General features: G+C 44.2%; 1 protein-coding gene across 1 annotated transcript; it reads left to right on the plus strand.

The window, feature by feature from the left end:
- The first annotated feature begins 282 nt into the window (after nt 1-282).
- Nucleotides 283-7977, plus strand: NEK2 (NIMA related kinase 2). Its single transcript, XM_054280397.1, has 9 exons — nt 283-378; nt 533-750; nt 1773-2010; nt 2700-2782; nt 3035-3161; nt 3941-4160; nt 5109-5163; nt 5246-5319; nt 7754-7977. The coding sequence occupies exons 1-9, from the start codon at nt 283-285 to the stop codon at nt 7975-7977; spliced, it is 1335 nt and encodes a 444-aa protein (XP_054136372.1).
- The last annotated feature ends 17670 nt before the right edge of the window (nt 7978-25647 follow it).

The following is a 25647-nucleotide window of genomic DNA, read 5'->3' on the forward strand; positions in this document are numbered from 1 at the left end:
GGGAAGCAGCCGGCAAAGCAGCCGTGGGCGTCTCCCTCAGCCGCGGGGCGGGGCCAGGGGAGGTCCGGCCCCGCCCCGGTCTCGCGATGGGCGCAGGCCCCGCCCCCAGGGGTAACGGCCGTACCCGCCGGGCCTCGCGGTCGCTGTTTACGGCGGCGCAGCCAATGGGCGTGCGCGGCGCGCGGGCGGCGCGGCCAATGGGCCGGCGGGGCGGTGCGTTTGAACGGCGCGGCGCGAGCGCAGGGGCCCGCGCGGCCTGGCGCGGTCCGTGCGCTCCCCGCCATGCCCGGCCGCCCCGACGACTACGAGGTGCTGCTCACCATCGGCGCCGGCTCCTACGGGAAGTGCCGCAAGGTCCGCCGCAAGGCCGACGGCAAGGTGAGCGGCAGGGGAACCGGCGGCAGCGCAGCTTTGCCGCTGCCGTGCGTCCCCGCCCGGTGCTGGCGGCTCTCCGCGACACTCGAGCGGCTCTGGCAGCCGCGCGGCCCGGCCGCTGTCCCGGTCACTCCCCAGGGTGTTTGTGCCTCCGCAGATCTTGGTATGGAAGGAACTGGACTATGGCGCGATGACGGAGTCGGAGAAGCAGATGCTCGTGTCGGAGGTGAACCTGCTGAGGGAGCTGCGGCACCCGAACATCGTGCGCTACTACGATCGCATCATCGACAGGAGCAGCACCACCCTGTACATCGTCATGGAGTACTGCGACGGGGGAGACCTGGCCAGCCTCATCGCCAAGTGCGCCAAAGAAAGGCATGTGGAGTGTGCTTGGAGTGTCTGGCACGGGGCGTGGGCAGCCCGGGGAGAAGGGAAAGTTACTTTGTAACTTCTGAGCAGTTTCAGGTTAAAACCTCTGGGCCCGACAACTCTTCTCGAACGTGAAAGGTTTTGTACAAAGTTACAACAGCGATGGGAACTATGCTATTGGCTGCATCACCGGGTTGGGTGTTGGTGCTGAAGTATAAGAAACCCCGAGCTCTCCTGGGAGGCAGATGCTGTTGAGGGGTTTCTGGCTATGAATGGGGTTAGGAACATAAACCAGGAGGTTACAGCTCCTTTTGACAGGCAGCATGGTCTTACCCATGAGTAAAACTCCTGGGGTTTATGAGGACGCCAAAGTGTGTGGAAGGGAGGAGTGATTTTGAACGCAATGTGAAAAGCTGTTTTATCTGCCTATATATAAAGTTTGGAGAGACATCAAGTTGATAAGTCTTCATCTTGGTCTAATCTCCTACTTAAGTATAGTGTCAGTTTTCACATTCTTAGGTCAAAACAAGTACATGACTCCACCTCTTTGTGAGGATAGCCTAAAACAGTTGTGCAGCTGCCTGCCAGCATCATTGTTTTCATTTAAGGAAGTTTGTATTAAAAAAATCAGCTCTGTTTTGGCTGTTACTGTATGTATGCTCATTATTAATAAGTGGCAACATATTGTTATCTTAAGTGATCAAAGGGACAGATCTCATCACAAAAACATCAAATTGATGTTTGTAAATAATGAAAATGCTATGCGTTTGTTAGATGGTATGGGAGAGGAAGGAAATACTGCAGTTATTCTGCAATGAAAGCCTCAATGTCATCTAACGTATTTGCAGTGATTTTTAAAAACAATTAGTTTTAAAGGTGGAATATGTAGATGCCTGTTGCTGATCGTGCTTATTTGAGTGGTGTTTTATGACAGTACCATGAAAAAAGTTACGGAACTAAAACTGGCAGTGACTTATCAAACTGATGTGTGTTCAGAAAATCCATTACACAATGTGTTCGTTTTGCAGGCATTTCTTGGATGAAAGCTTTGTTCTCCGAGTGCTGACCCAGTTAACGTTGGCCCTGAAGGAGTGTCACAGACGGAGCGATGGTGCAGTCGCTGTGCACCGGGACCTGAAACCAGCAAATGTCTTTCTAGATGGCAAACAGAATGTGAAACTTGGAGACTTTGGGCTGGCCAGGATATTGCGCCATAACACCAGCTTTGCCACAACGTTTGTCGGCACTCCATATTACATGTCTCCAGTAAGACCTCCTTCTATACCTTATCTTCCCTTCTGCCCCTCCAAAGTGTGCTCTGTTGGTCTCAGAGTCCATGAATGTTTGGGAGGTTTTAATGAAGCCTTATTGGTTTTAAATGCAGGTGACTTTTTTCATAAAGTATGTGTGCTCTGGAGACAAGGTTATCCTGCAGTTATTTTCATCTCCTTTCTTCCCCACACAATCAACTTCCTTCTAATAACAGTTGCTCTTTGCTGTATAAGTTTTGTTATATTCTTGGGACACTAGAGGTGTTGGAGTATATTGTTCCTGAAAAGGAATAGGGATGTTAGAGACCTTTTATGCTTCATACTGTTAAGGTAAAGACCTTATTAAATTACCTTCTAATGGTAGGATTTTAAATTATAGTGGAAATGAGCAGGAATTACTTATTTCCCTGATACAGGGCACTTTGTGTGGGAAAAATTAATGTTGACTGAAATAGAGTTGCATCAATTAAAGATTGCTGCAACGCTTCAGTCTTCTACGGTGTAGTATTGCTACAAATAGTTAAAATCCTTCTAGTAAGAGTAGATATGGATATTAGTTAAGATGGAATATTAGAAGTTGCTCCAGTATATAATGGTTTATTTCAGGTTTGAATAGTAGCTGATTATCCTGAAATAGTGGAACTATGTCTTTGTAATAAACCTAAGATTGTTCTCTTTCTTTAGGAACAAATGAACTACTTGTCATACAATGAGAAATCTGACATCTGGTCGCTGGGATGTATCGTGTATGAATTATGTGCTCTCTCGTAAGTAGGGTGGTGTGGTAACAAATGTGGAAGCATAACTGCTAATGTAGGTGTGATTGTATTTTGTGTAGATGAAAGCTTAAAGGTTTCAGAGACTAGTCCTAGATTTTTATTTCTCTATTGGTCTTGACATTAGATAGTCAAAACAAACCTTGACTGCAGTTTTTTTTTCATAGTCTGATACTTTTTTTTTTCCTGAAAATAAGTCCTGTAAAACTAGTGAAAGAATCCAAGCAAGCTTTTCTTCTTCAGGCCTCCATTTACAGCTTTCAACCAAAAGGAGCTGGCAGAAAAGATAAGGGAAGGGAGGGTCAGGCGAATACCGTATCGTTACTCAGATGAGCTGAACAACCTTCTCAGGGACATGCTGAATGTAAAGGTAAGAACCAATTACTAATTTCTCCACCTGTGATTTGAGCTAGTACTGAAATACTAGTTTTTCTTCTCAATTATGAAACAAACCTACCTGAAGTAGTGGTTGTTATCACCTTGTCACCGGCAGTGTCACTTGTAGAGGAAGGAGGGAGGAGTTTGCTCTGAGTCCATCAGAGGCAGCAGCTCAAGTGTCATGCCAGGGTCACAGGGTGCCAAAAGGTGGCCTCAATATTGGCTTACATGGGGTTTCCTGGTTGCATGCTCATTGAGGCCTTATAGCTTCAGGGTTAAAATGGTTCCAGTGTGTTTAGGAGCTGGAAGGGGCCGATTTTTCTTCATTTTAGGATTGGCTTTATATGGCTAATGTATAGCTTGTTCCCCCACACCTGGTGTGGAGATATTGAGAACAACGTGGCAGGGGGAACGAAGCTGTAACAAGTGCCCAAGCTTCAAGCAGGCATGGATTGTTCAGCAGAGTGTTAGCTGAGCAACGTGCTGGCAGCTGCCTCTACAGGCTCACTCACCCCCTTCTGACTCTGCAGGGAGAGGGTCCCTGGGCTGGGAGACACAGTCCTGCAGCTCTAGAGCTGAAGGCTGGTGACAGCCTTCTCCCTTAGCTTTTATCATCCTGCTGTGCTACAGCTTCCCAACTCCAGTTTTCTCCAATCTCTCCTTTGCTTTGTAGCACCTTAGCTGATCTTGCTTGGAAATCTCTGACCTCACTGTTTCTCCTTACAGATGGAACCTGTTGCTAATGCCTTTCCATTTCCTAATTTCCTTTAGGATTACTGCCGACCTTCTGTTGAAGATATTCTGCGGCACCCCTTGATAGAAGATATGGCAACAGAAGAACAGAAACAGAATTCTGAAAGAAGATGCCTCAAACTGTGGGAGCCAGAAAGGCTGCAGTTCTCAGATGTTGTAGTAAATGAGCTGAAACGAAAGGAGCAGCAGTTACAGGAGCGAGAGCAAGCCATTAAAGAGAGAGAACAGCGTCTGGAGCGTATGCTATTCCATTTTGGGAAGGGGGTGGCAATGGGATTCTGATTCAGTTGGAGGAAGAAAAAGTAGACAGTTTTCACAACCCTCATTTTAATGCACTAAGATACTGTAGTACTTCATTCACCACTAGAACTGTGTCTAAACACCAAACCAAGAATGCTAGGGGCTTACTCTGCTATACTAGCTTCTTTAAGTTACTAAGATAGACTTGGTAGTTTGGATATGGAAATCTGGTTTATGAAGATTATTAAACCTGAGTGGCAGTTAGGAAAGTATACAGAAACGTAGGGTCCGCACTGTGCAGTATAGGTTGCTTTTTCACCTACTGTGTAAGTAAACATTGCTTATTCTAACATGTAACCTAAGATGAGCCTCATGCTGGAAAAAAATCTTTGAGTAAACTGTCAACTGCTATTATAAAAGCTGCTCCCCACAGGTAGCTTACCTGTGAGTCTATAGATGGCTGGTCCTCAAGTGTTGGTATTTCCTCCACATGAAATATCTCTCTGCATATGCAGTAGGCTCTGCAATACAGTTTTTAACCATATGGATTTTTTTGTCTGAGCCTGAATAACAGCTGCTGCTGTTGTAAGCAGGGTGTTAAATCATAGCTGGATTATAATATCTCATATATAATATTTAAACCTGGTGTCATGTGTGCCACGAGTTAATGTGCAGAATAGAAAGTTGCTGTCTCTTTGTTGCAGACACGTCAGAGTTTGGGACAGAAGCGTGCCTGGCATTTCAGAGTACTTGTCAGTGCTTTATTAGTGCATTGATAAAGGTGTATCTACGCAGCAGTAACCTTTGTTTAGAGCCATAGAATCAGAAGTGTGGGTGCACCTGACTGGCTATTACTGCTGTCTTTCCCTGTAAGAGAAGCCCACCATGCACAGTCACTCTAACATTTACATGTTCACGCTGCATACTGCCGTATTTCTGCTTCCAGAGAGAGAACGGGAGCTCAGTGTTCGGGAGAGACTGGCAGAGGACAAACTTGCTAGGTATCTTACTAACCTATAATAGTCTATATTAGAAGCTCTACAGTCTTACAACAAACAGCTTAAACTTCTCTTCCCACACCAGAGCTGAAAGCCTGCTGAAGAGGTGCAGTCTCCAGAAGCAGCAGCAGCAGGAGGTAACGTGCGCGGAAGGCCCAGGTATGCAAATACTCCGGCAGGCGCTTGCACGGGTCGATGTAGTCTGGTGTGAGCAGAAGAAAGCCCCTGGTGCTCAGCGTGCTCACCACAGTCCCCTTGGGGAAAGGCAAAGCCCACTTATGGCTGCAAGGTTGAGAAGAGACTTTTGATTTTCTGCTTTGCAAAAGGACTTAATGAGTGATGCTCAACCATAAGCCTGAGTTAGCACTGTTTGCACTGCAGTTTGGTGCTGTCTGAGAAATGAGGTTCTTGTGGTGACCCAAACCTTTCTCAGAGTTGCACTTATTTTATGTGTGGATGTCTTTTTACAGACCTTTGATTTGGTTAATTTAAATAAAATTGTACATGTCTAATAAATTCAGTTTTCATTAAACTTCCAAAAGCTTCAGCATGGGAAGTACTATTTTTTTGCAAGGGACCCAGCTGTGACTGGTGGGTGCATCATATAAACTATGAAGAATACACATTGCTATTATAGAAAGAAAAACTCATATTTGAAAATGTACTAAAACACTTCCTGACTACCTCTAGTCCAATCTGTTTTATGGTAGTATTTTATACTCGCTTTGCCCTTGGTTGTTCATTCTTTGCTATCATAAGGGTATCATCTGTTAATTGCTCCCATCTGTTATTATTAAAAATAATATTCAAGTATCTAAATGCCTTTTTAAATAGTGGTAGGGATAGTGAAGGGCTGGGTCAGAAGTAGTGCTCTAGAACAAAGATGTGTGAACACTCTTTAACGTGCAGTAACCCTCTCTTCATTTAGTTTTGGTCTGATAAAGCAAGATAAGCATGTCACTGCCTCCAAAGCAAATAAAACTGAAGTAGCTTTTTCTTTTTTTCCAAGAAATGCCTATCAGAGCAGAAAAGGACACAAGTAAAATGCCCCTAGCAAGGGAGTGCTTGAGCTGTACCTAACATTTCTGTCAACTTTGGGAATTCCACCTGTCTCAACATCTTGTCTGACATCGACACATTAAAGAATTTGAGAACAAACTTGCTTTTGGCTTTCTGATGTTGCATCTAAAACTGGATGACTGAAGGCAAATGAGCTTCAGCTCTTACTTCTGTTCTCTTCTGCATTTCCCACCCCTTTACATGATATTTGACCTTACCAGGCATATTAGTTTTTGAGGATAGGCAAAACCTGTTTGTGTGGTTAATACCTCAAGCTGGATAATGCAGCAAAGTGAACATAGTTATTATAAAACTGACCAAATTTTTCAATATCTGTAGAGCATGTGATTTGCTGCCCTTCTATTTCATCCCATAGTGCTCTTGTAACAGTGTTTCTAAAATTATGCCCATTCTCATACAAATGGACCAAGTGTTTCTCCAATAGTGCTACTAAGATTGCTTGCTTGTGTTTTCAGTTGCTCAAATATTGCTATATTTTTCACAACTGGATTGCATCTCACACATCTCTTAGATCCCTAATTTCTCCTAGAAGTCGATTGGGTGGTTCACTTGACAATAAAATGGAATACCAAAAATCTTGGTTTTTAAGACTGTGTCCTAGACACTGCCCTATTTTTACAGGGATGTTCTGATTCTTAGTGAACCATTTAATGTTAAAACAGACCTGACTTACACTGATGAAGCTAAAAAGTGCTGAAATATTTACTGGCTTTTAAAATTCATTCTTGCTCTTTTGTGCTTATTGCATCTTTGCTGTAGCCTCATAAATTGACAATTAAGGCTTCGGTGTTGAGATTAGAATAGTGAGACCTTTGAGTAAAAATCACACTTTAAGTTGAGCCTTGTGAAGTTGGCTCTTATGTGAGGCAACTCAGCTGTTACAGTAGTTTTTGATGGCAGTTTTTCTACTCTTAAATCATTGACTGCTGTTTGATGGTGGTATGCTATAGGATATTCTATGAAAATTCCTGTTCTGAAGGCTGCAGTGAAAGCAGCCTGTTAATTTTCAATTCACCTAAATTCATTGCTCACCAAGTCAGAGACTAATTTGTACCCCAGTGACTTAATGCAAGGATGGAGTTGGAATGATGTGGGTGAAGTACAAAAACCACTGGCCAGGTTGAGTCTACCCTTGCTGTGAAGCAAAGACAAGCTTTTTTCAGTAGCTGAAAATTCATTCCGCATTTTCTTTTGGAACTGGCTTATGTTACTGTTTATTTAATTCCTGTCCTTCAGAAGAAACCTGTCTTCTTTCCTTAATCAACTAATCTTTCCTTAGGTCTTGGGAGGTGCACCCTAAAAACTACTATGGCATATATCTTTTTACCATGATCATTTAAAAGGCTTGTTTTCAATTTTTTTTTCTCAAAAAATAGAAAAGAATTGTTGCTATTAACAGAGATGCATTTAATTCGATGACTTAAAGCCATAGGTAGATGACAAATTGGGCATCAGGGTTAAAACCAATAAATGCTGGAAGATGCACTAATGCAGTACTTTTTGATTTCTTAAGATAACACACTCCTGCTTCCCCTTTCTACAACCAAGAAGAACTCACACTATGATGGAACTGAAGAGAAAGCTGTACCTCATAATATGGAAAACTATTTCCTTTCCAAAGGAAAAAGCTCTGATCTCAAAAGGCGTCTCTATGCTGCAAATCTACGGGCTCAAGCGCTGGCTGAACTGGAAAAAAACTATCAACTAAAGAGCAGACAAATCTTGGGCATGCGTTGAAACTGTAACAGATACATTTATCTTTGAAAAGAAGATTAAATGTATAGGCAGATACTTGTGCCTCCCTCTCTTAAGCTAGAACCTACTGAGAAATTATTTTAGCAGTTTCACAAACTCTTCGTTTATGACAGGTAGTTTATGATAAATGGATAAGATGCTATATGATGAAAATAGGTACTTTTGATACCAAATAAAACAAACTGAATTAATTGTATTGTTAAAGAAAAATATTTTGGTCCTCCTGTTTACCATACTTTACTCTTCTGAAAATATAAAGAATGGATATATATAAATTATTTGTTTAAAATCTGATGTGAAAAACTTTTCAGATGAAAAATGTACAGAGATTTTCAGTCTGTAGGTTAAAATGTTGTATGTAATGCACAGTTGTTGATAAAGGAAGTGTTTATATTCTGTTTATGTGGGAAAACAGTGCCTTCTTTTCTGCACTTGTAAATATTTTTTAACGAAAGAGCACAAAGATTTTATCCATCTCTTCCCACTAAGTAAGTGCTCTATGAAAGCAGATTGCTTTTAACTTTATGTTTTGACTAATGTGTGGGATGGGTCAGAATAACGTAACTTCTGAGTTTATATTCCTTTCTGCCTGAGCAGCTGAATGCCTTGTCCGTCCTCCTACAAGGCCTGTGCCAGGGCAGGGCATTTGAAATAGCACCTTCTTTGCCTTGCCTTGAAACTGCTATAAACTGATCCCCTGAGACTGCTGTCCAGGATGGGACACCATCCAGTGTATTAGCATCTGGGTTTTGGGGTGGGGCAGTTGTCCTTTAAACAGTAAATCCTTATGTTCTTGAGTAACTTGTGGAACCCAACAACAGATCTGCTCTAGCAGATTCTTAACAACCCAGCAGAACTTAACATTTGCTTGTGGAATGGTTGCTGTTTTCAACCTTTGCTTAAAAGAATTAGACATGACTATTTTGTTTGCTGATCTAAAACTACCAATATTTTGGTGGTCATTCCCTAGCAGTAGGTGTGGTGGGAATGTGCCAATGTGGATCAGTGCAGCTTTCCTCAGCATTCTTTCATATTTCTGAGGCTGCTCACACGTATGTGGAGGGTAAATCCCTGCCTTGTCACCATGTTTGCACACTCAGGTTTTTCTGTTCTGTGCCTGAATCACTGCATTGCACTGCAACACAGTTCTGGCCTTCATGTGGATCTTTATGGCCTAACGCGTAAAACATTAAAGGGTAGGATACAGTGGCGTCAGTACAATTGGAAAAAATACAAAGGATTCAGGAATGTTTTGTCTATAAAATGCAGGTATCAGTGAAAGGAGGAAAACAGGCAGCCAAGAAAATGAATACTGATTCATGAGAGACCTTATTCATACAGTCACAGAATGGTTTGAGTTGGAAGGGAGCTTACAGATCATCTGGTTCCAGCCTCACAGCCATGGACAGGGACACTTCACCTAGACCAGGTTGCTCAGAAGTCCATCCAGCCTGGCCTTGAACACTGCCAGGGACCATCCAAGAAACATCCATAATTTCTGTGGGCAATCTGTTCCAGTGCCTCACCACCCTCACAGCAAGAACTTCTTCCTAGGATCTAGTCTAAACCTACTCTCGGTTAAAAGCCATTCCCCCTTGTCACAACGTGCTCTAGTGAACAGACTGTCATCTTTCTTGTGGGCTCTGTCCAGGTATGGGAGGGCCACAGTTAGGTCACCCCAGAGCCTTCTCCAGGCTGAACAACCCCAATACTCTTAATCCTTCCTCACAGGGGAGGAGCTCCATCCCTCTAACCCTCTTGTGAAAAGGCTGGCATTTGCAAATGTTTTTTCCTTTAACACAACCAAGGTAAGAAAATGGCTTGAGAGCATTTTTTTTTTTCTCTTGGGACACACGTTTCTCTATTTAAAAGTAAAATGCCTTGAGAGAGCACTCTTTGGCATTCCTCTTCCTTTAATACTCTACTAACCTCAAGATGGCACTGTTGCCTTGTTATTCATAAGAACATCCTCTCTTATACATACATTCAAAATCTAATATCTTATTTACATTTATTTTTACCTGGTTTGTTTTAAGAACTTTGTTGCAAGATGCTGACTTTCTTAGGCTACGGATGCTTTAGTACTTGCTGGTGCAATTAATTATAATTATCTCTGATTTGCCATTTTGCATCTTATATGCATGCGTTATAAAAATAGCTGAAACAAAGTCCTGCTTAACAACTACACTGTTATGAATCTGAAATGCTACAGAGTGTGCAACTGTATCAATCACAGTGGCAGTAATAAATGAGAACAGCTTAGGTTACAACTGTAGCATTAAGCTGCTTAGCTGTATTCCTTACAGCATCTTCTTGAAGTATCACTCTAATATGATAAATGCAGTATTTCTTGAGGTTTTTGAAATAAGAACTTCCTACCAGTACGTGTCAAACATAGTAAAAGGCATCCTGGAGATGGTCTTCATTCTCTCTCAGGATTTCTGCTTTGGAATACTGAAATTCACGTTTTCCTACAAGGGCGTTATTGTTTTTCCAACAGAACGTGTGCAGCATTGGAATCACACTCAGGATGCAATTTTCAAACATATTCAGGAAATAGAACATTCACAAATAGAACATTTATAGGAATGGTGACTGCTTATGGAGTGCTTCCAAAACATTGCCATCATGCTGATGGACATACTAATGTCTTAGGGAAGTGTGTACATATGGATATGGTACAGCTTAAGCCTTACAGAACGATAATAATGGTGTACACTGTGGAATGTTGTGAGAGAAATTAATTACTGTTTAATACAGGAATTTTAATAATATGATTAGTTGTAAACACCTCTGAAATTGCAGAAGTTTTATATGCATAGAAACATCAAGGATAGCCAGGAGGGGAAGTTGCATCATCTTTGAAAAATACAGTCCAGTCTCCTGGTTTTCAACAGTTATGCCCTGTTCCCTCTGCAGCCAGCTGAACAGCACTTAAACAGTGGGAAAGTGCTGGCCAGCTGGGCACATAAGAAACTTAATGAAAATCAAACATAAATATAGAGGTCCATCAAACTTCTTTGTAAAAGTGGGAGGTGCCACTTCTGAGTCTCCATCTCTTTGGTCCCTGTGGCAAATGTGGACCCTGTAATCTAGAAGTGTCTTCTCTACAGTGGTAAATCTGCATTTCTCCACCTGTGGCAGACCTTTGGCTGTTGTTCATCACTCATTTCAACAAAGGAATGAGGAAAATATGTGGGGGGACCATGATGCCATCAGTGGAGCTGATGCTGTGCCAGAGATCCAGTATCCCCTGCACAGGGTGTTAATAGAGTCTAGGTGTAATAGCATATAAAACTTCTCAAAACCACTTCTGACAGCCAGAACACACCATTCTCTGTGGTGTTCTCACCTCCAAAGAAAGTTGTAAAACACCAGTAGCAGCATTTCCAGGTTTTCACCCAGCTTTAGTGGTTATTGCTTAGGGTTGATGGTTTAGCCTTCAGTGTTTGTCACAGATTGCCAGAAGTTTATGGCTTATCCCTGTGGTCCAGGGCCTATGGTTTATTGATCTCTGTGCTCTCACACCTCCTTTTTTGGTTTAAGATTCATAGCCTATGTTTAGTGTTTTGTGGTTTATTGGGTAAATTTTAAACTCCTGAAAGATACAATTCTCAAATTCTACCCCTGAAGCAAGATTTGTAAGCTTCCTTCTTCACGGTACAGGGTTCATCTCTCTGTAGTCTGTGTTGACTGATACTGGGACTGCTCTTAGTTTAGCTAATGAAGTCCTCAGAATGGATCAGACACGGGTGGAGGAAGGGGTGGATGGGTGGGGTGGTGTCAGGTGTTATGCCAGGGTAGGCATTTCTCTTCATGAGGAGCTCCTGGGGACAGAAAGGAGAGGCAAGAAGAGACTTCCATATCTGCCACAATCCCCTTCTTCCTCCAGTATCCATTTTCCTATCAATACACACTATAGTTTATTTGATCACTTTCATGCCAGGGGGCACTAAGCATTCCAAACCTTGCCAGAGTCCAGCTCTGCCTGGCCATTTTGCAGGGGCCTACAGGTGGAAGATGAACAATTTGGGCAGGGGTTGAGCTGAAATGGCATTTTGCCACTTCTGATTTCCTCCCAGCTTTCACGGAGGGGAGACCTCTATCCCTGCAACCCACATGCTTTTCACATTCACACATGTGAGCCTGGGTGGCAGTTCAGGGTCACTGAAGTGGCTGCTGCAGTTTGAAACAGGGGCTGTTGTTTCCTTCTTTGGGTTGCCTAACTCCCTCCTAAAAGCTGGTGAGAAAGGACACAAAAATATTGCCTTGGAGGAAGGGACCAAAAGCATAAAGTTTATTTTTAACCATGAACAAAGTGTTTCATCCTCACAAAAAGTGTTTTCTTCTGACCCCCTTCCTTCAGACTCACAGGCTGAGTGATGATGTTTTGATGTGGTGAGGTGCTGGCACTCTGGGGAAAGGAAGAGAAGACAGAAACTGCTGGTCAGTGGAAGAAAACTCCTGTCCAGACTCTCCCAGTGTCCCCAGTGCTCAGGCTACACTGGGGCTGCTCAGAGTTGCACCCAAGCGTCCTAATCAATTCTACATTTTGGAGAAGAAAGAGTGGAGGGATATATGCCACCTTCTCCAGAGATGCAAGAGTGGGATGCTTGTGTGCCACCTTGCACCCTCCCAGCACTGGTATTTGCTCTGTGCCATGGAGCCAGGTACCCACCCCGAGACTCCTGTGGCATGAGGAACAGCCAGGCCTGCCCTCTTTGTTGTGACAGGAAGGTCCCCACAGACCATGGCATGGAGCAGGATGCCCAGGGACAAGATCACCCCAAATGGCCACGGTAGCAGTGGAAGCAGATCCGCTCTGGAGGGTGGTACTTTGGCATTCCTGCGGGACACAGGCACAGCTCATCCAGGGGATGCTGCTCCCTCCCAGCCCCTCCTTTATTCGGGCATCCCTGGGGATGTGAGGGCACATCCACTGCCTTCTCACCAGCACCTGGGCACCCCTGGGGATGTGAGGGCACACCCACTGCCTTCTCACCAGCACCTGCTCTTGTTCACAAACTCTGGGTTGTGAAAGAAAGCGTGTGGTGCTGCAAGAGGGCAGCTGAGTAGGGAAAACTCTGAGTAGGGAAAACCCTCCCCTTAACCCCCTATACCTGTGTTGGCCAAGAAAATATCATAGGCCAAAGCTGAAAAAGGGAGTAGAACAGCCCAAATCCTTGTGCGACTGAAAACAAAGCCGGGATCCCTGCTCCTCCAGGAGTCCTGAGCGCACTCTGGATGCTCCATCACAAGCACAGAGCCCTCGGGGAGCTCGAACCTGTCCAGCAGCCTCACGACGGCCGCGGAAGCCACAGGAGGACACCGTGAGGAGCAGCACCGGTTCCAGGTGAGGGGGGACCGCGATGCCGTCCGCGGGGCTGATGCTGCTCGGGGGTCCGGATCCATCCCCCACCCTCCAGAGGGGATGTCCCGGTGTTCCCCTGCCAGGCCCCGCAGCGCTCGGCATTGCCCGGGCCCGGACGCTCCCCGGGGATCCCGCAGCGTCCCGGGGAGAGCCGGCGGAGGGAGGGCATGGGAGGGATGGGCGGGATAACGAGAGGAGAGCAGGCAGAAAAACCGCTCGGGAGAGTCACTGCTCCTGCTGCTGATGCTGCAGATGCTTTATTGGTCACTTGCTTTTCTAAAAATTCTTGTTTTTTCAGTTTGTATTCCGCTTTCCTGGAAGTGAAGTAGCACTTGCTGCCGAGGTCAGTCTAAGCTCAGCATTATTGCCGTGATTTGCAGCATTTGCTCGTGGCTTGCCATGTTTGCATTGCCTCAATGGCATGCGAGACTCCCTGTCAGGGAGATTGATTCTAAAGCCTTTCTGCAGGTCCTGCCCCAGCATCCCTTACCGAGCTGGTTCTCCACATCTTCAGCCTGGGAAAACTAACAACTTTCTCAAAAAAACCCCAACACATACCAAACAAAAACCCCAAAACCAACCAACCAAACAAAACCAACCCAAACCCAAAATAAAAAACCCAACCAACAAAAAAAGAGCCACCTCTCTCCCACCTCAAACCCCTCACCTTTAGAAAGTGGGATTGAAGAAATTACTGTGCTGTAGTGAAGTGCTTTGAGATCTGTGCATACTGAATAATACTATTTAACTCCTCCTAGTTAGTAGTAGATGATGCCCTGTATGTAAACAATTGGTACAAAGTTGGAGAAACACTGTGCATGTTTTGCATGGATTTATTGTTGTTATTATTATAAAAACATGCACTACCAAATATGCTGCCAACTTCAGTCCTAATCCAGTATCCCACAATATCGAGCTGTGAATTAATATTTTTTAATGATCTTACAGTAAAATCACCAATTATTCTTTAACAGAAAATCAGAAGCATCGACAAGGAAAGCACTGAATAACAACAAGTGTTTGCAGTGGTGAGGACAGTTTTCAGTATATGCAAACACAGAACTGTCTCCCACTCTCCTTGTTAGTAACCAAACACAGAACAATGATCCTCTTCCCCCATTTACAGGCTCATTGTCCCTGGTGACTCAGCCTGGAAGAATAGGAGCTGCTCACTTCTTTAATGCCAGGAGGACTCCTTCCAATGCTGTCAATCCTCCTGTCCTGTGCCAGCTCCAGCAGTGCTGAGGAACAGGACATGAGCCCAGCCTCACACCTCATGTCCCCAAATGCATTAACACCCACGAAGTGGGGTCCCTTCCTGTCCTTGGCAAGTAATAAGTAATAATAAATGAATGAAATAAACATGAACATAATATCTAATGCATAATACATAATATTATATTTTGTGTATAAATATATAGCATTTACATGCAAATATTACACTACAAAATATAACATCTAATAGATACATGTACGTAATGTAAATATATAATATAACAAAGAATTAAATAAATGCATGTACTAGACGTTTCTCAGCCTGGGAGTTATTCTGAGGAAATTCCCATTGAGGCCTTGCATTACCTGGCAGCGAGGTTTTGGTCTGTTTTAAGCATGTAGCTAGAGGAAATAACCCCTTGCTGATAAGTTGTCTTTGCACAGCTACTGGGTCCCTCTCAACACACCAACACAGGCCACAAGGTGAACTGAAAATGTCTCTGTGGCAACATCCAACCTTCTAATTTTGTTACCTAGATTAAGCCCAGTAGCTGATGAGAGGAAATTCACCCTGAATTTACAGGATGAGCCTGTCTGGATGCGCACTCAGTGCTCTGCTTCCTCACCTAGGTTGCTCAGAGTAGTGTTGCTCTTGCTTATGTGTTTCATGAAGTGGTTATTTCTTCAAGAAAGAGGAAGGATAATTTTAGGTAATTTTACCTAGATTACTGAGGAGGTATCAAAAGGCTATATTTGATATGTTTTCTGTTTTTAAAATCTTGTCTAAGCTAATTGTCCCTTGGTATGGGAGGGAGAGTGGTTGTTGAAACAATGGTAGTTTATTTACAGGTACTTGGGGTTTCACTGTAATTTCCCTGTGATGGTGAAAACATTAACCCTAATTCAGCATAATTGGAAGCAAAGGATTTCCATGGAACTGCCTTTTCAAGGCATGTGTTATAATTGGGAATTCTAATTTAGTACCCATTTCACTATTACATCTTCCTCTGTGAGTTACAGAGAAACTTTTTATAAAATTTGGGCTTAACATCATAATAAAAAGTCCATTGACCCCTCCAGTTGTTTATTAGGGTCATCTCTTTCCAGTGTATTATTTCTGCATTTTCTCTTATATGGATCCTCATTAATGTTTTATTTATGTACTTCTGAAACATTTCCAGTGTGTGGACCTGAGTGATTGGGGCTGCTCTTGCCGGAAGACACCAGCAGCCAGGGGATAGCCAGACTGCAGGGCTGAGATACTGAGGGATGAGATGGCTTCCCCACAACCCGAAACCTTTCCATCACTGCTGTATGGATTTCAAGAAGACAGTACACAATTTAAACAGGAGTTCCTGATGTGAGAATCTCTGAGTCAGGGTTTAAAGTTATGTCAAAGCCACAGCTCCTAATGATCAGCCTTTGAGCAATAATTTCAGGGCCAGCCTTTGGGATTTTCTGTAAATTTTCTTTCATCTCCCTTAGAGCATCTGCCAAGGATGGAGAATTCCCAAGAAAACCTGTCCTTTTTCAAAATATAAATCCTACTAAGAACTATTGTAGTAAAAGCTGCTGACAAATGCATTTCCCCCATCCCCTGCTGGTAAGTCCTTTAAGTTTGAGGTGTGAGTGACATCAGAAGAATGACAGTGAGGGGGCTGCACACTCTGGGAGACATCTGCCATGCGTCAGACACCGATGAACTGGGGTTTGCAAACTACCAAGGAAAGTTGCTGCATAGGAAAAGTGAGGGCAGGATTATTGGGTTTTGTCCTTGGCTGGGAAATGCAGGAGGAGTTCTGGCCCTGTGGGAGCCATTGATGCTATTGTGGCCTGGGCTGTGCACAAAGTCCTGCCCTTTTGATTTAGAGTGTTTATTTGTTTCCAAATCTCTTTCCCCACCATCCCTCATTTCTACTGTCTCTGGGGATGATTCACTGGAGTAAAACCACATGAGTATAACACCCATCCAGCAAAAACACTTGAGGACACACTTTAAACTGAGCAAGTGTTTTATTACTTCCTGAAGAAGAATGTTTTTACAAAGTGATACCCTTATGTTTACTACAAATAATACATCTTATAAACAAATAATTTCAACTAAAGGGAAACCTGTAGCAACTGCCCCTGTTGCCCAGCAATCAAATGAGGTTGGCAGAAGGAAGAAAGAACTTTGGAATTAATAGAAATAACTAATTCTGACTCTGCCAATTACTTGCTTTTGATTTTCTTTCCCCTCTTGCTGTTTTTGTTCTTTCTTGACTGTCTGCTCCATTTCCTTTGTATTTTTCAGTCACACTGTTGCTTTTTTTTTACTGAAATAAACAAAACCCAGAAAATTACATTGTTTGTTTGGCCACTGTGAGAACTCTTTGGAGGGCTGAGGAACTCTGTTCACTGAAACCATCAGGGTAAATAGATAGCAGCACAGAAATAAGTGTGCTCAGTGCAGGCCAGTATTTACCTTGGGTGTCTGCATGTTCTTTTGATGTGAAAGGAGTATTGTGCTCTCCTCAGTGCTTTGCCACAGAAGCCTTTCTCCAGCAGTAAAACTGAGAAAGCAGGTTTAATCATTAGCTGCTTTGCACCTTGGTGGCTTCAGAAGGCTGTGTGGAGACCTTGCAGATCACGGCCCTCAGGCACACCCAAAGGCTGTGCAGGCAGTCTGGAAAGGAAGAGCTGGAGGTGACCATTCCCCTTGCAAGGCTCCAGCTGTCCCAGATAAACACTCGTGCAGGAGTGAGGAGGGGGAGCTGCAGTGGGAGGGTCCCCAGGCTGATGTGCTATCCTGCTGCCCCAGAGGGCTCCCTTGCTGCCTGGAGCAGATAAAACAGAAACATGGAACTGGGCTGCCTCCAAGTGTGGGTTACACTGGGGCCTGGCAGTCACTGGGCACAGCACAGCTTCTGTCACTGGCTGTTCAAACATGGAACTGGGCTGCCTCCAGGTTTGGGGTTACACTGGGGCCTGGCAGTCACTGGGCACAGCACAGCTTCTGTCACTGGCTGTTCAAACATGGAACTGGGCTGCCTCCAGGTTTGGGGTTACACTGGGGCCTGGCAGTCACTGGGCACAGCACAGCTCCTGTAACTGGCTGTTCCCTGCCATGGGAGGCTGAGCACTGGGATTTGGTTGCCAGAGATCCATACCCATACGCTGGGATCTGTGTCACCATCCCAAGCAGCACAGGCAGGCTGTGTGACACACTTCCAGCAGGTCAGAGAGGCACTAAGGAGGCCAGGAGGACTGAGAAGGTCAGGAGAACACTGTGGTATCTGGGGCTGGGATGAATCACCTGAGCAGAGGGAAGGCTCACTTGTGCTACACGCCCTGCTAGGAAGTGCTGGGCTCTTGCTGCCCTGACTGCTGGATCAGGCCAGAGCCATCACGTAGGATGATGGCAAATGATAATGATGGCTAAATTAAATTACAGCGATCAAGCAGCTCCTCCTGTCCCTCCTGAAACACTTGCAGCCCACACAGTGCCTGCATGTTGCCATACAGAAGATCTCAGGAGCGGCCACTGGTGCACACCCAAATTCTTGTTCACCCACACAGTGTCCTAGAGGGCAATCCACTGGGACGGCTGTCTCCCATGGAGGACTGTGTCAGCCCAGCCTGTTACAACTCCTTGGGGATATGTGAACACACAAACACTGACCTTCTGTGTGCTTATAGACTGTAACCAAGTCTCCAGGAAACATTTTTCCTATTTAGGATTAGATACAAAGGTGTTTGATATAATTATCAACAACACAGAAGCTTTGAAGACCAATTTGAAAAAGATCTCCTAATTTATTGATTTTTAACAGTTAGTGTCCGTGTTTTGATAATGCCTATAGTGATTTTATATCACTACCGTGCTATAAAATGCATGCATTGAGCTTTAACAACAGGGGCATGCTATGCTACTGCTCCTCAAATATATATTTTGCTTATTTATACATTTCATTTTTTACAAGAAAAATATCCTTCTGAAGCAGAATTCTCAAGAAAAAGATAGGTCCTGGTTTATTTAACTGGCAAAGGCACAAAGTTTGTCTATTTTATGTGGCTAATAAAAAACTGAGTAAGCATATTCCTAGAACTTTAGTTGGCACTGTTCAGGATCCTAAGGTTATACACAGTTTAACTGCAGCTTTTTACACAAGAGCTTGACAAATGACAGGAAAAAAGACCTTTAGCCCCACAGTTAACTAACTAACAGATAATATACATTGTTAGTCAATAAGGGAGATGGAACATGTATTTCACAAACAGATTACTTGGAAACTTGACTGACAAGTCCTTCCTGGGACAGCCACTGTAACTGCTGGATTTAATAACTGCTTTGTCATCTTAACAGTGATGGAAATGGGTTCCCTCCATTGGCTCTGCAGCTACTGTAGAACATAATTTAATCCACCCATGCCAATCTGAAACCTTATTTGCCCAAACATTAAGGCAGAAACATCTGGCTATGTATAAAGCAGGTTAACACAAATAAAGCTTGCAAGAAGCAATGCTCACAGTCACTATTTTGCTATGCAAATAGCCATTGATAATGAACTCTATAGAATTAGCTTGTAAGATCTGGATGAAGGTGTTTTCAAAACTCATGTCCCAAGTGAGGCTCCTCCATGTTTAATCACCTACATAAAGGACCTGCTTTCCAAAAGCATCCACCCCTTATGTTTGCTTCTAAGGGAACTGTCACCTGCCCAGGACTGATTAAATCAAAACACCTCCGCTGTGCCTGTGAGTTTTAATTTGGAGACCCAGCCTTGAGCATCACATTTCTGGCATATTGCTAAAGCCATTGGTATTGGCAGGACAGGCCACTGGATTCTACTCTTCCTGCTGGCATTACTCAGTTTGTGTCATTAAAGAACTCACTTAACTCATGCTCTTTAATGTAAGAATAAGAGCAAAATCCTTGTTTTATGGTGGGCAAAACTAATGGTGGGGGCAGGAGTCACTTCATTAACCATTGACCTAATCTCCAAGCAATTCACACCAGGCTGTCTCTATAACCCAGGGCAGAAATGCGCACTCTAAGGATGGAATTCATCTGATCAAGTACACAGCATTGTAGGAGGAGATAAACCAAGTTGCAGACTCCACTGGCAAAGCTGATTAGATCTCTGCTGACTCTAAAGGGAGACTTATGATCACAAGATGTTTGTGTATCAGCTACCCATTCCCAAACATGAATCCCCCGCTTCTTGTCCAGTTGAGGCTGTGGTTTCATGACCAGCATCAGTGGATGCAAGTACATGGTCACACACTTTTCCCTGCCCAAATCACATGGTCCTGTGTGTCAGCTCTAGCAATCCTGCTGCCCTAGGTAAATAGGATTAGCTTGCTGGACTGATGAAAAGCAATGAAGATGAAAAGGAATTTGGTTTTTGGTTGCACTGGCAGGCAAAGCTGATGCCCCTCATGGCATCACATGCCCTATCTGCTAGATCTGAGGCCTCGTTGGGAGCAGAAATATAGTTTCTGAAAGGGACTTGCAATGGTCCCTTTTGGCACCACCTTTTAGTTAAACCAGCTTAAGTTGAAAACAAAATGGCCTCTGTAGAAGGCAGTCTGGAAAATTAATAGATGCAGTTATAGAACATAAACTTAACATGTCTATGTTTACTGCCCTGGGATATGATTTGATAAACATCAAATATAATTGATCCTTAAAAAGAGGCCTTCATGTCTCCATCCTTATGTGAAGGGCATGTAGTGTCTGGGAAAAGCAGCAGTGTCCAGCAGGTCTCAGAGATGGGATTGCAGCACATTCCAATTCAAAGCATCAGTATTTATTGTGTAATAAAGGCAAATTCACCCTCCTAAATCTGATCCAGTAAATATCTAATCCATCAATGGTAAAATGATGAGTATGCTATAGTTCAGCCACTTGAATGGCTTTCCAGCCTTTGTGTCAGGACAGAGGGCTGCAGCTCTTGCCTGGGGTGTGCTGCAGCAGCAGGAGCAGTGTGTGGCTAGGTGAGCTGGCTGGGAGCACCAGCAGCACCTGGGCTGCCCTCCAGGTGAGACCTGGTGGCGCCAGGTCAGAGCAGGAGCCTGCCAGGGGTGCTGCCCAGGGCCCCGAGCCCGAGCATGCCCTGCACATCCTGTGCCACCAGGCTCTGTGCCACGCTGCAGGCACTGCACAAATGAGAGGATGTGCTGTATCCTGTGCTCATGGCTGCTCCAGGAAGCAGCCTGTAAACTCTGCATGTACACAGCCAGGGGGATGGCTTCCTTTCCAACCTGCCTGGGGATCTTCCTCTTCTGGAACCATGTTCTTACACAGCCTAGCTCAGTCACTGGGACCAAGGTCTTTGCACATTGTGCCCTTGATGCCACTGAGCTCCCAGGAGACAGGGAGATAAACCAGCACAGCTCCATTCCTCAGGGCAAAATGTGCCACCAAAGGGCATTGCTTCTTTGCAGCACTACATGGAGGTGCTCTGCAGCCTCCCACAGCTCAGAGCTGCACTTGTTGAACTAGTTTTGAACTGCCTTTTCCAATGCCAGTACATGCATGTTTATGAGTTCCTACAGTATTAACTGTTCCTGCAGGGACTTACCTCAAAGGACCTGAGTGATCTTCTTCCAACAAGAGACCATCCAGAGATCCTTCACCAATGAATTCCAGCATCCTACTGTGAAAAAGGAAATTCCTGCCCCCTATTAAGCAGCTCAGGCCCCAGAAAGTACTGTGAGCTCTCTGAGAGGACCTGATACTGTAAATAGGTGTAGCAGGCACCACTGTGATTAGCACACATCTCTCTCAGAGCCTGTCCTCAGCAATTACCCGTTGATTCCTTGATACTCATTATCATGGCTCCAACAGAATTGGCTTGTTCTCATGTTCTTCCTAAAGATAATAAAAGGCAGAGCTTAGCAGTATGATTTATTAAAAATGCCATAAGAAGGATAGTAATTTATTTCAGTAATAATTAAAAATGTTATGAACCAATCAGATGCAAAGACATATTTTCATTCCAGAATTCCATATTTACAGAATTTTCCGATCCCTCTTGAGTCATTGTTACTCTTTCCACCAGAGAGCCACACTGTGTGCAAAAGTGAGTAACACCACAAGTTCTCCTGCCTTTTTTCCTTTAATGATTAATATGGTGGTGATTTTTCTACTTGGATCCACTCAAGCACTGGCTAAATAAGACATTAGCTCTAACTAATGCCTTATCAGTATTAATTTCACAGCTGATTTGAGCAACTATTTTGCCTGCCTACTTGTGGATTTTAGGAAAATACTATTTGTATCATAAGCAGAAAAATTGGTAATCAAAGCAGCCAGGGAATGCTCTTTAGTCCACCAAAAAAGGCATGCCTGTTCATTAGAAATAATTACAGATTGGCCATACAGTTAATTGTGCCCAAAGTTCTGGAGCATTTACAGGAAACTGAATGCCATTGAATCAAGTGAGCAGCTTGAAAGTAAAAATGCAAAATAAAGGAAAGATCAAAACTGGACATAAGAGAGGCATATTTTAAAAATGAGCTGTTTCTTCATTAGGGAGAAAATGTTTCAGAAGGGAAAAAAAGGGTTTTTAATCTGCTTTGCAAGGTTCAGAAGAAGTATAGTGGATGACATACTGATCACCTCAACTTGCCTGGAGTTCTGCCACCAACTTCCAAAGAGCCCAGATTTCACAGACACAGTAATCAGGCAGAAGAAGAAGCAGAAATCACTTTGTAGAGCAAGGTGTCCTTCATTTCCTATCTCAGTGCCAATTACTGCTATAGCCTGTCTTCACAGGTCACAAACAAAAGCATGTAAGCACACGCTTAACTTGCCTCTGTTCAAAGAAGGCCTTTTAATTAACTGCAAACACATGTCTAAGTCCTTTCCTTGATAAAGCTGCTTTCTGAATCAGGCATAACAGTGAATCCAACCTAGAGCTACATGAACAGAAACACTCACTTTTCATTTGTGTTGTTTTTTGTTACAAGGAACAACCTTTTTTATGCAGGTCTCTGGACAGTGAATGCTTCTGTTGGCTTTGGTGATGCCGACTGCATCTAATTTGAAGAAACCTTGTAAGGACAGCTACCAGAGAGAGAGACACTCGCTGCCTGTGAGAAACACAGCCTAAAATGAAAGCTGACAGCCTTGAAGTGGAACAGACAGATGGAGACATGTTTGCCACAGTCCCACAAAGCCCTCATTAAAAGCCGGCAGGTCTGATGACTGCACAGAAAGGGGAAGAGTTAGGTGTTAAAAGGAGGCAGTGTGCTCTGTAATATGTGCCTGCATCCATGGTTTCTAGGCAGGGTTTCACCTTTTCCAAGTGGAAAGGCACAGAGTGATGCAGAGCCCTCCGTGGTGGAGACCTCTCCACTTGCAACCCTGCGCAGAAATGCAAAGGGAAAAAGCAGTGGCTTTATTTGCTCAGCAAACACGCTGAGTAACAGCAGAACTGCCAGCCAAAGTCCTGCTCCTCACACAGGGCTCGGCTGGCTCGGGAGAGCCCAGCAGGACTTGTACATAACGTTTTGCTGCAGGACAGGTGACAAGCAGCAGCTCTCTGTTCAGACTTGTCACCTGGCTCTGGGGGCAGAGAAGCTGTGTGCCAGACATCCACAGCTAGAGCTTTTATGGTAAGTAAACAGATTTTAGATGGGTCCTTCCACATCTGTGGACCGGAAAGTGAGCTGAGAAAGAATTCTTTGAGTCATGAACAATGCCTGGAAGCCTAAAAAAAAAAAACCAACAAAAAATCCAGAGTCCTCCCTACTCTGAAGACAAAGTATTCTCCCTAAAAGCATAAGCAGGAACATTGTGTCTCCTGTGAAACACCATTTATGGTTTCATTAGGTACCTGTATCAGTCACTTTCCCATTAATCTTAAAATTGATGATGCTGCCAGATGGAGAGCCCTAAGTTTAGGAACTATCCTTGTTTCTCTTGGCTGCTGGTGCATGGTAATACAATAGAAAAGCCTGGAAACTGCAGTGTACAGCCCACTGGTTTACAAGAAAGAGTGTGGGGAAGAGGTAGCAGTGTGAACTCCTGTGTGGTCCAGCTGCCAGTCCATGCCTGGCACGTCCAGCAAGGGGACTGGGCTGCCACAGGGGATCATTCATCAAAGTCCCTGTGTTTGAAGCCCACAGAGACAGCAGTGGCTGGGTCAAAACTGTACGCCCAGCCCTATTCATCAGGGAGCAGTGGAAGGCCTCAGGAACCATTTTTCTTCCCTGACTGGGAAGAAACCACGCCCTCCCATTCTCCTGGGGAATATTGTCCATGTCTTGTGGCTTTTGGCCCCAAGTAGAATTAAGCATTCAGCGTGGTGAAACAGGACAAAAAGCTATCCCTGGACATGGCCAAGGATCAACAGGATACCATCCTCTAAGGGGAAGGCTGCAGTACACTGACCAGTGGTGTGGAGCAGATCAGGAGGTCTCATGGTGGAGAGATGTTGAAAGGATCACAACTGGATCTGGACATCATTTGCATACCAACAAAGGAGTCCAAAAAGCCCTAACTCCCCTGCTTAAATCAGGCAAAGCTCTTAACAAGTTTTTAATGAAATTTTATTCATCAGGGTTCTACTGATATTGATATCCTGTTTATTTCTCTCAGGAGGGGACTGAGTACTTTTAATCAAGAAAATTATGACACCCCAATGGCAACCAACTAAAACCCAGTTTCACAAACTCTTGGAGCTGAGCCAATGAGAGACACCAAACTTGCTGTCCTCCCTTCCTTCCTACCTAAATTCCATTGGATTAATAGCAATCCCTGTAAAATGATGACCCACTTCACCTGCAGGAATTAAAAGAGGTTTGAGCTGTACCAGTTTCTTTGACCCATATATCCTAAATTTGGGCAATTCTTCCTTGTTAACTAATGGCCTTGTGTGGGAGTGAGGACGACACAACACGGGCATGTTGCATTTCATGTAATCACCGCTCAGCTTCCCGGTTATTTACTCCTCAGCGAGTGACGTTAGGGCATACGGGAAGCCAGGCAGCTGAGGAGAATGTCACAGCAATCTAATTGCTGACTCTCTTTACAATGGCCATTAAAGAGTTCTGGGTGCAGAACGCTACATCCAGTGCACAGCACACCTAGATTCTGATACAAGAAGCAGAAAACAGGGTTCAGGGTCACAGGTCAGCCAGCAGTGCCCAAGCCAGCTGTGCCATGTGAGGAAGGTTACACAAAGGTGAGGGAATGGCACACATGGATAACAGTGTGGTATCCAGGTGTGGGCTCACGGGGATGCTGCCAAACACAGGGGAAGCCTGTTCTGAATCACTGCTCTCAGTTATTCTCATTGATAATGCTTTCCTTGTGGACATGTGAGCACCTTCTGTCATTTTACTGCCCAAACAAAGCTAGGAACCTCTGCTTGGACCCTGAATCACAATCCCTTTGAAATCTCCAAGTATAGGGAGGACATTTTACATTCTGGCTGGTTCTTCCTTCTCAGGGCACCAGCTCTCTTCCTGCCCCTCCGGGCCCACACACAGCTGCAGACCAGGGCTGCTCTCTCCCCTCAAGTTCCGCTCATGGAATATTCTTTCACACTCTTTCTCTGGCTGCCATGTTTGTTGGTTCCCTAGAACACAGTGGGCAAAGTAAGAGGTCAGCTCTGCCTTTTCGTAACTTTGTGATTTATTTTTTTTTAATTTTGTGGTTATGCTTCTGTGGTTTTTCTGGATGTGTCCAAATACTTGCTTTCCCTTTCCTGACTACCACCCTAACAAACCAGTGTCCAGGGACTGACCTTTTAGCATGTACATATTTTTCCCTATATTATTATAGAACTGCATAAATACTAATTAATAATTCGTATTTAACGTTTTATCAATTATTATATATTTATTTTATTAATATGTTATTATTTTATACAGCCTTTCAAAGATTCAAGCAAAACTTCTCCTCCAATTGTTTTAACGGCCCATCAGTTATTAGTGATCGCGTCCGCACTTATCTTCCTGCCCTCAGCGGCAGGAACAGAATTAAACAGAGCCGACCCCCCGCAAAAAGTCACCCAAAAGCGCAAATCCCACCCGCAATCCCGGCTCCGGACGCGTGACGTCACAGCGCCCCT

The sequence above is a fragment of the Melozone crissalis genome, unplaced genomic scaffold (genome assembly GCF_028551555.1).
Source record: "Melozone crissalis strain CALT ecotype California unplaced genomic scaffold, PUWL_Pcris_2 ptg000027l_1, whole genome shotgun sequence".
NCBI classification, from domain to species: domain Eukaryota; kingdom Metazoa; phylum Chordata; class Aves; order Passeriformes; family Passerellidae; genus Melozone; species Melozone crissalis.